Below are 10,604 nucleotides of genomic sequence, written 5' to 3'. Positions count from 1 at the left end.
TAACCAAAACTCAAATTTTGCTTCAATATGCGTGGTTACGTGTTTTTTTTTTTTTTTTGCATTTTTGGTGATATATAATATCTGTCTCTTATACACATCTAGATGTGTATAAGAGACAGATAATATTCCATGCCGATCGGCATATCTATATATATATACATATGTAAATTATATATTAAATATACATTTTATATATGTACATATATCGGCTTTGTAGATGGCATGAGTCAAGTTGTTTATCAAAACAAAAAATATAAAAATAACAATAGATAAAGTAAAATAACCCACTGTGTTTATAAAAGTTTTCATTTTGTAAGTTTATAACTGCGTTTTTATTAAAAAGCACTTTCACGTATAAAATTCGAGCTTTTCACCCTTATATCAAACACTTTTTCTTTTTAATTAATTATCTTCACACTTCGTTAATGCTCTGTGCCTCACTTTTGTCTAAATTTCGTCGGTTTTGTTTTGAAAATGTCTATGAAATATGTTTGTTTGTATTTCTGTGAAAAAATATATATTTTTGCTCCGCTAGCGCTGAAAACGTCTTTTTAATGCGATTGCTTTAAGAGACTACTGCATGGGCATGCCTCGGCTAGGAACTCTTCAGTAAAACACTCTTCGCGACAGCAGATTTTCAGTTTTCCGATTTGTGATTATTTATTTTTTCCTCTAAATGACGACTACTGGCCTCAAATATGGGCTATAACTGACGCGTGTGTACGCTAGAAGTCTCTTCTAGCTGATAAGCGCTTCGCAAGCAAGATAAGCCCGATGAGTACTTTCCATATTGTACTCGCCTAAAATGTTCGGCGCTACAATTTGTTGTAGCGTCACTAAATTGAAAAGAGATCTCTTATCAGTGAACGCTTTTGTGTTTAGAATCTCTTTATGCTCTTCAGCGTCGACTGACTGAAATTTTGATGCAACAACAGAGTTTCCGCGTGAATTCTCTTTCAATATTTTTATTTTGAATATATAGCACACAAGAGCATTGTGTCCATTTCGTTAAGATTAAGTCGTCGGAGTCGTAAAATTCTTTTGATAAAAAAGTACTGTATATGCAAATAAAACAATTGGGCATTTTTGTTAGTGGTAAAAAAAGGAAAAAGATGAAAAAGAAGCAACCGCCTATTTTATCACAACAGTCGCGTTTAGAACATTTAACACTTATTTTATTATTTAGCAAGAAGTATTTACAAAAATACTTAAATAAATATATTCTTGTGGAAATGTTTCATTTAATAGATTTTATAAACGAAAACATTGATTTAATTGTGGCAACTGTATATAAGACGCTTCTCAGATTTTCGAAAAAAAATCTTATTCTATATAATATATAAAAATTTTCCAAAGGTCCGTTTCATGCATATTTATTAAATTTCTAGCCGCTACCATCTCATATACGTGCGCCAGATTATTCTAGCCCAGTTTGAAACCTTAATCAGACAATTTAAACTTTAGATTTAAGTAGAGGTATTTTTATACTCTCGCAACAAAGTTGCTAAAGATAGTGTTGTTCACATAACGGTTGTGCTGTCTCTTATACACATCTAGATGTGTATAAGAGACAGCTACTATAGCTATATCAACCAAACTGTATAGAGTCGTTTCTTTTAGGCATTTCCATGTACAGTTCAAAAATGGAAGAAGTCGGACAATAACCACGCCCACCTCCCATACAAAGGTTATGTTGAAAATCACTAAAAGTGYGTTAACCGACTAACATAAAACGTCAGAAACACTAAATTTTACGGAAGAAATTTCAGAGGGAAGCTGCATCCAGGTTTTTTTTTTAAATTGAAAATGGGCGTGGCGTCGCCCACTTATGGACCAAAAACCATATCTCAGGAAGTACTCAACCGATTTCAATGAAATTCGGTATATAATATTTTCTTAACACCAATCTTAACAAAATCGGTTCACAACCACGCCTGAAATCTCGATTATCACTTTATGATGCAAGAGTATAAAATGTTCGGTGACACCCGAACTTAGGTCTTCCTTACTTGTTTTTCAATATTCTTTTTTTGATAGATCACGCGTGAGTCGTGTTAAGCTGCCTTGATTTTTGTTTAATATTTGGCATTTCATCATGGAAAGACTTACGCTTGAACAACGTTTACAAATCGTTCAATTTTATTACGAAAATTCACTTTCTATACAGAATGAGTTTCGTGCGCTTCGCTCAACTTCTGGTCAACATATCGGCCTATTGAGCGTACTATTCGCAACAAAATGACCCATATTGAGAGCCTGCATTCGTTATTGGATGATATTCGACCAAATAGATCACGCTCAACACCCAGTAAAGAACATATAGCAGTCGTAGCAGAGAAAGTACACGTAGACCATGTAGAATCAATTTGAATCGGGTCTTTATTTATTCTATTCTTTATTTCTTCAAAAATGATCCCGTTGAGAAAGTAACCATTATCGCGACATGATAACCGACTGTTTGATGCCTGAAATTTAAGCTCGTGATCTTTGCAATATTTGGTTTCAACAAGTAGGCGCCACTTCTGACAAACCGCATCGAGCGATGGATTTATTGAGAGAACACTTCGATGAGCAGATATTTTCACGATTTGAGCAGGTCGATTGGCCACCAAGATCGTGTGATATCACACCGTTAGACTTTTTTCCTATGGGAATATGTAAAATCTAAGGTCTATGCGGACAGTCCCGCTTTGATTCGAGCCTTGAAGCAAAACATCATGCGCGTCATTCCAAAGAATCATGAAAAATTGAACTCAACGAATGGATCATCTGAGACATAGCCGCTTCCAACATTTGAAAGAGCTAATCTTCAAATAATAAATGCCAAAGAATGATCCTTCGTAGAAGGATTTTAAATTTATTTGTGTTAAATTTGAAATGTGTGGTTGTTATATAGATAAAGCTACAAAAATATAATCACAGAAATTATAGACAAAATCATCTCTAAGTCATAAGGTACTTGAGTAAGTAAATTGTTTATGGTGGGCTATCTCACGATTGGAAAGAAACATAATAATTAAGAGGTATGGTGGATTTGCAAGTCCGATAGAATATATGTGAATATATTTTTTAGTAAAAAAAAAGGAATTTTCAGAGAAAAAAATATATTGAAACAGAAGACACTAGTAAAACTTTAAACTCGTTTTTCTCGAAGCATTATTTTCGGAGATGGTGAGGAATTTTTATCCGTAACAACTGGACGGTACAGGTTGATTTTCGAACCTTAAAGTTCTACATATTTATATGATTGCCTATCATCAAAGAAACATCTTAAGATTGCTCTAAGCAACATTGTAGAAATTTCTGCGTGAATCGATTAAAGAAAACTGTTTTGATGAAATGATTTTCTGTGATATTAACAAGCAGAGCATAAAGCTCCAAAGAGATAAGTTGCACTCCGTTTTTCTCATTTACACATTTAATGTCAAAGCCACGCTTCCTGTAGAAGTATATACCAGCCTAGCCCTTTATCAGTTGAAAAAAAGGTATTTGCTTAAATACTAAAATATATCATAAGACTTTTTACAAGTTAAGTGTCAAACTTATGTTGTTTTTAATATTGTTTTTGTTATTACAATTACCATTTTTACAATTTAATTTATTTTTAAAATATTTATTTGGTTTGATAATTAAAAAAGTGTTATTTTTTATTAGAAATCCTGTACTTTCAACATAAAGACACTTGACTTGTTATTAAACAGTACAACACTCGACTGAGTATTCCACCAAATCGGTTTTTTAGAGAGTTTAAGTTATAAGCGAAAAGTAATTTCGAAATATTTGACTTCAAAGTTCGAAACTGAAGCTTATATGAGAAATGCTACAGAAGGTATATATTACAAAAGGCACTAACCAGATTTATGGCATCGTTGCAAAAGTGAGGAAGTGCACTTTCTTAGTGTAACGAATAAAACAAGTAAATTTTAAACAATATCACAAATCAAAAAACATGTTTTTTTAATTTATATTACTTTCGAAGTTCCGACTTTCATATAAGTCTGACGGAAAAATACTATAATCCATTGAAATAAGAGCACACATAGATGATATCCATATATATTTTTTTTTGGTAAATAATTTACCATAATCTATGACCCACGACTCACCCGTCCAACATAGGTGGCATGGCTTCTTCAGCAACCTCCTGTGATAGTGCGTATTTCACAATAGACCTTAGGTCGCCAAGGCATATAGATATGAGGTCATACGAGGTGTGTTCAAAATTTATCGCGAATTTTGAATTTTCGAACGAATCATGAAAAATGGGTTACGTATATTCGAATTTCGAATTTTTTGTGGCGTTACGTTGGTACTCATGTCTCTCACTTATGCCGACAAGCTCGGCCAATTTGAATGTTCATTTAATTGTTGACAGCTGCTTTGCTTGCACGTGTTTTGGATCGTCTTCGATTTTTACCTATTCAAAAAAATGGATGAAAGAACCTGTATCAAATTTTGTGTGAAAAACGAAATTAAGTGCGCGAATGCATTCCGAATGTTGACTGCGGCATACGGAGAAGCACCTTGGACCGAAGCAACGTTTATCGGTGGTACTCAGAAGGCCGAGAAGATGTGACAAAAATTGGCTTTTGCACCACGATAACGCCCCTGCTCACACACATCGTTGCTTGTGCGCGACTTTTTGGCCAAAAACAATACACTAATGATGCCGCAGCCACCGTATTCCCCAGATCTGGCCCCCTGTGACTTTTTCTTCTTCCCTAAACTGAAGAGGCCCATGAAAGGACGACGTTACGCTTCTCTTGACGAGATAAAGACGGCATGAAGAAGATAAAAAAAAATTATTTTTTGAAGTGCTTCGAATATTGGAAAAGCCGTTGCCACAAGTGTATAATATCTCATGGGGATTACTTTGAAGGGGACAAAATAGATATTCATCAATAAATAAATAATTTTTGAAAAAAGACAAAATTCGCGATACTTTTTGAACACACCTCGTATACAAATTAAGCCCAAATATACTATAAACCTGGCGTCAGAAAACAGGTGTTTGGTAGATTCTTGTCATTTATCGGTAAAGTTATAAAAATTAAATGAAATGTCAAGTCTAAAAATTTGTAATCAGGTAGAAATTCTAGACTTTGTGTTTTCAGTGATTAATGAGCGCATGAGAGTGTTAAGTGCTCAAGACAAAATATATGAAAATTTTGCTAACCTCAAAAGAATTTCTATTCTGTTCTACCATAATTTTTAATAAGCTCAATGTCGAACTTGGAAACGAACTTCAAAAATGGAGAAATTAAATTTCTACTTATCTATAATTCCAGCTTTCGAAAAAAATTGTTATGGCCAACAATCAAAAAAATTATAATTTCTCATTATACAAAATCTGCACTCATAAAGCAATCAAAACTTACATTTGACGATCAATTTAGATTGCCGCTTCATTTTATATGCTTACTAATGCACACTGCTTTGTTTCAACTAACCGAAAAACAACCAGAAATTTGCAAATTGATTTTTTTTTTTTTTTTTTTTTTTTTTTTTTTTTTTTTTTTTTTTTTTTTTTTTTTTTTTTTTTTTTTTTTTTTTTTTTTTTTGAAAATTCACGCTCGGCCTCAAATTATAGCGTTAATGATGCATTATTAACGCTGCACCGACGCACTTAATCCTTTCGCAAGTCAACAACTTACTACACCCAACAACAAAAGCAACAATGCGCAGCCACAATAACCGACAACTAAACGGCGGCGTAGCAGTTGAACAAAAGCAGGCGTTTTAAGTCGCAACAAGCAAGCTGAGTGACGGTGAAGAGGTGAGCAAGTGAAGGAAAAATGCGAAATGATGTTGATGGAATTTTCGGCATATTAACCACAACAGGTAGCCGTTGGCGGTGAGGATCAGCAGTGCAGAGTAGATATGCGGTCGGACAATATGCCAACAGAGCAAAAGGATCAACACAGTGACGTTTAAACCAAAGATAATCGCGGCATAATCGCATCCATTAGTGGGATGAGACCAACTTTGCCTGTCAAAATCGGTTAGGGCGACAGTGACGGGATTCCCGGAACTGCAGAGAACGCAGTTTTGTCTGTATGCGTGTGTAGGTAATGTGGTAGCTGCATAAGTCGCAAAATAAACACATCAAACAAGTGCTGGTGGGGGTAAAGCGTACGCATATTTAAATGCAAGTAAAATATGCAGTTAAGAATATTTATGAATGTGTATGTTTGTGTGAGTGCAGGCACTTTCTGGTGCACATATGTATGTAACAGCGTATGTGGCATGACACAACACTTGCCACAGCAGAGGCTAAATGTACATATGAGATACAAACATGCATACATACACATATAAGTAAGTACAAACATATATACATACATACAAACATAAGTACACGCATGTGTGTATGTGTGTATATGCCACAGCTGGTTGCATGCAACACACAATTGATGGCTTAATTAAATTGTTTTCCAAAGCGACAAAAAAAGTGTAGAAAAATTAAGTTTTTTTGTTATTGCAATAAAAATAACAAAGCACCGCAGAACTACCTCAGTAGGCGCGCTTTAATGAAAACTGAATGGCCAATTGAGTGGCCGGTCACATGCGCTTTTGTGTCCGCTTCCACGCCGGATTGAACACACAATCATTTGCAGTGCCCTTGCTACATTTGAATTTCTTATTGTTGTTGTTGCATGTTTTTTTTTTGTCGCACTAAATGTCAACTGACATTTTCTGTAGAATTTCTTCCATATTCTTGCGCATTTTTCATAATGAAAATGTAAGAATTTTCCACAAAAACTCTACGGTCAACCCTTGTGCGCCAACAAACGCACACAAAGCTACACACATACATAAAAAGAAATAGAATTACGCTTTTTCCTCGGCTTGCTTGTGCAACTTGAAAGCACATGTAGCGACGGTTGTGCACATAAGAGATTGCTGCCGCTTTAATGATGCCACAACAACACTGTGGCAAGCTGCTACTAGCGCACACACTGTTACACACACCCATACCTGCATGGTTGCACGAGAAAAAAAAGATACAATCAATCATTCCATTTAACCACGCCTATCTCCTGTATTACTCAGCACAAAAATGGACGGCCTTTAGATGCGCCGCGGCCAGTGAGCGAAAGCAAAAAAAAAAAACAAGGAAATGTTGGCAGCGCTGCGTTGTCGACAGCGACAGCAAGGATCAACGTCAACGGCGACAGCGCACTTATACCAAAACACACGCTCACACATTTATATGTAACACAGCCACGAAAGAAAGCAAGCAAGCAGCGCAATTGGCTGAAAGGAGCTGATGCTGTTGCTTGCATATGCGTATATGTGTGTGTGTGTGTGTGTAGGCAGGATAGCAAAGCCATATTGCCTTTGATATAAATGTGTGTGAGTGTTGGTGGTTGTTGTTGGCGCGCTCTGCGCATGTTACATAAAAATATGCAATTAAAAGTCAACGCCAAAAGGGGATGTTTTCACCAATACAAAGACAGCAGACTTCAAACACTCACATGCACAACGAGCTGCTACTTTTGCGCTTTATCCGTGTGCAATTGACTGTACGCCGCTGTGTTTAGTTATTTTTTATATTTTCCTACTTTACTCATATACATATGTACATGCATGGAACATATTTATCTGCCTCTATATGCATGTAGCTTGTGTAGTTGATTATTTGCGCCCCCATGACTTTATCTTCAAGTTTCATTTTAGTTTAATCGAAATTGTAATTATAACTTGTGGGAATTTCAATAAAATGTATGAAGCCGTTTGGAAAGTCTTCCAGCTTTTTTTTTTTCTCTCCAACGAGCTGTGGCATACTACATTTACGTATTTAAGCAATAAAAAAAAAAAAAAAAAAACAATAAAGACAGCTGCTAGAAAGTTACGCGAAAGGAATAAAAATAAAAATTTAAAAAATGCTTGAACATTTTTCGTTTAAAGCAAATTTATCAAGAATAAAAAACTTTATTTTTAAGAAGTGTTTACGGAACTACTCTGCCAGAATGGATTTTTAAAAAAATAAAAAAAAATAATGGATAATAAAAAAATTTAAAAAAAATTTATAAAAAAAAAAATTGTATCATACCCTTCATATGTGCATTTAATTAGGTATAAAAAGTTTATTCATTTGATGTAATAGGTCAGTTTGTATGGCAGGTATATGCTATAGTGGTCCGATTGTTACAATTTGTTCGGAGATTGTGGCGTTGCCTTGAAAAATGATTTATACCAAATTTCATGAAGATATCTTGTAAAATAAAAAAAGTTTTCCTACAAGAACTTAGTTTTCTTCGACCACTCTGTATTGCAGCTATATGCTATAGAAGTCCGATATTGGCGAATCCGCCAGATGAGCAGTCTTTTAGGGAGAAAAGAATGTGTGCAAAATTTCTGACCGATAACTCAAAAAATGCCAAACATTATATACCATTTAAACAATATAATAACATATAGTTTACTGAGAACTAACTTTTTTCTAAGAAAAATGGCTCACCGCTTAATAAACCGCTTGCAAGTATCTGGCTCTAGTATTAGATTGTCGATGATCCCTTGGCGATTTGGTGATTCCAAAGTTTCAAAATTACATTTAGCCAAGTGCGATGAAATTAGCTTGCACCAGAAACTATGATTTTCAGACTTTTGATCAAATTTTACCAGCAAGCATAAGTAAGAAAGTGTGCGATTCTTCCTGAAAAATTCATTCGATTTTCACAAATCTCATTCCATCTACTTTTTTCACGATTTTACTCCTTTCACTGAATTGGTTTTATTTGAAGAGCATGCATAAACCCATTTTTTGATCCAGTATATATACGTATATACTATATATGCATAAATTATGTTTTTTAACTACTTTTGGATTTATATAAATTTTTTACATAAAAAATTTATTGTATTTTTTTGTATTTTTTACATAAAAAATTTATTGTACAATAATATCTATAATTGTATAAAAAGAAAAGAGAGGTGATAGATAATCAAGTCTATAGCATTTTGATCACTTTTTGATCTCAGATGAATCATTCAAATCATTTCATTATTCATCTGAGAATTTGAATTTTATAAAGAATCTCATTTTGAACGGATGATAGTGAAAAAAGGAAGTTGAGAGAAAACAAGTAAACGACAAGATATTGTATTTGATTAACCTTAATGTTAGGTACTTAAAAATGTTAGAAACTAAAATTCAGTCTGAAAATTTAAATTTTTTTGAGTCAGAAACTTTGTCTTTCAGTTTGCTACACTACCCATTTTTTAATTCTCGTTTCCTGAAATATTTGAGTTGGAGAACAGGCTAATTTTCAAACCATTCTGTCATCATAAGCATATGGATATTAGGTTATATACAAATTTAGCCCAAATATACTATAAATCTATAGTTAAAAAAATAGGTGTTAGGGAAATTCTCGTTATTTATCAAAATTATTTCCGGCTATTCCGAATATTACCTTTCTTATCATACATATACTACTATAAAATAGTAAAAAGAGGGCGGAATTATGGACGTTAGTTAGCTAACTTGAACTGAACTTAAATATGCGTCTATAAGCCTGGCTCATTACCCTAAAGAACGCTAATGACCACCAAAAAACCAATTAAAATCACTTTATGTCAAAATATTTAACATCAAACCGATTTGAATGTATGATTGAGCATCATCTGCCACTGACCACAATCTCAACGCTAACAACAAATCGAGAAAAAGTAATCTTGGTAACTATAAAATAATCTAAAAACAACAAAAACAAATCTCAAAAAGAACTTTACATTTGATCCAACAATTGGCTCTAAGCATGTAAGTATGTCTGTAGATCATATGGACCACCTGAAACGAAACAGTCGAACAGCCGAACTGTATGCAGTGTGCCCCGCTAAGATGGCAACCACAAGATAAACAAGATAAATGTATTTTTGATCGGCGAAAGGTAACCAAAATCGTTTATAATACCGAATCTAAGGCACAATATATCCTTGAGCATTCAAAGATCGTGCGACGACCGGGCAGTGTGAGCACGCTTTGTCCAACATTTATGCCTATTTTGTGGTTAATGATGGATATTGTTGATGAACGTTTGACAAATAGTTCTTTTGTCGGCATGGAACGGCAAGCGCACTTACTTTACGGAGGTGGAGAAAGCAGTGAAAGTATGTATTTAGAAATTTACATTTACCATGAAAACTTCAGTAATCGTCAGACACATCATCAATAAAATACACGAAATTTCGATGACACCAACAACTGACAGGCTGAAATATGTACATACATACAATTGGAGACAACGGAGAAGCTAACAAATTAAGCAGCACCTCCAGCATTTGCCGTGCTGAACCTGCTGTAAAGACAAGTGATCTTCGTAGAGTCGAGACAAGCGTTGCCATAAAGTTCAAAAGGACAATACACAAAACGACCGATCGGCGGCGGTGACAGCGCAATGACATTTAAACACTATGACTTGACCACAGTTGTGCAGATTAATCATTTGCTTGTCAGAGCGCTCGCGCCGTTATGTGTTTTTGGGCCTGTAATGAGCTAGTGATTATGTCAGATTGTATGAAATCCAAGCAAGAAATATTTTCAGAAAGCCGTTATGTCATGTAAAATATGGAGAAAAAAAATATATATTGAAAAAAAA

At 34.4% G+C, this 10,604-nt stretch overlaps 1 protein-coding gene across 9 annotated transcripts in view; it reads right to left on the bottom strand.

Annotated features, from left to right (window-relative positions):
- Positions 1-10,604, bottom strand: part of LOC108977687 (segmentation protein cap'n'collar) — a 144,377-nt gene that overhangs the window by 84,196 nt on the left and 49,577 nt on the right. Inside the window, exon 1 of one of the 9 annotated variants that reach the window (XM_018947512.1) lies at positions 289-550. The exons of the other annotated variants lie outside the window; for them this stretch is intronic. Within the exon in view, the coding sequence (XP_018803057.1) occupies positions 289-309 (21 nt within the window). The 5' untranslated portion in view covers positions 310-550. Of the gene's footprint in view, positions 1-288; positions 551-10,604 lie in introns of those variants that run through there. 9 annotated transcript variants of the gene reach the window in all.

This window comes from Bactrocera latifrons, unplaced genomic scaffold (genome assembly GCF_001853355.1).
Source record: "Bactrocera latifrons isolate USDA-ARS-PBARC rearing strain unplaced genomic scaffold, ASM185335v1 scaffold_94, whole genome shotgun sequence".
Classification (NCBI taxonomy): domain Eukaryota; kingdom Metazoa; phylum Arthropoda; class Insecta; order Diptera; family Tephritidae; genus Bactrocera; species Bactrocera latifrons.
Note: the sequence above shows the minus strand (reverse complement) of the source record. Positions and strands in the feature narration are given on the sequence as shown.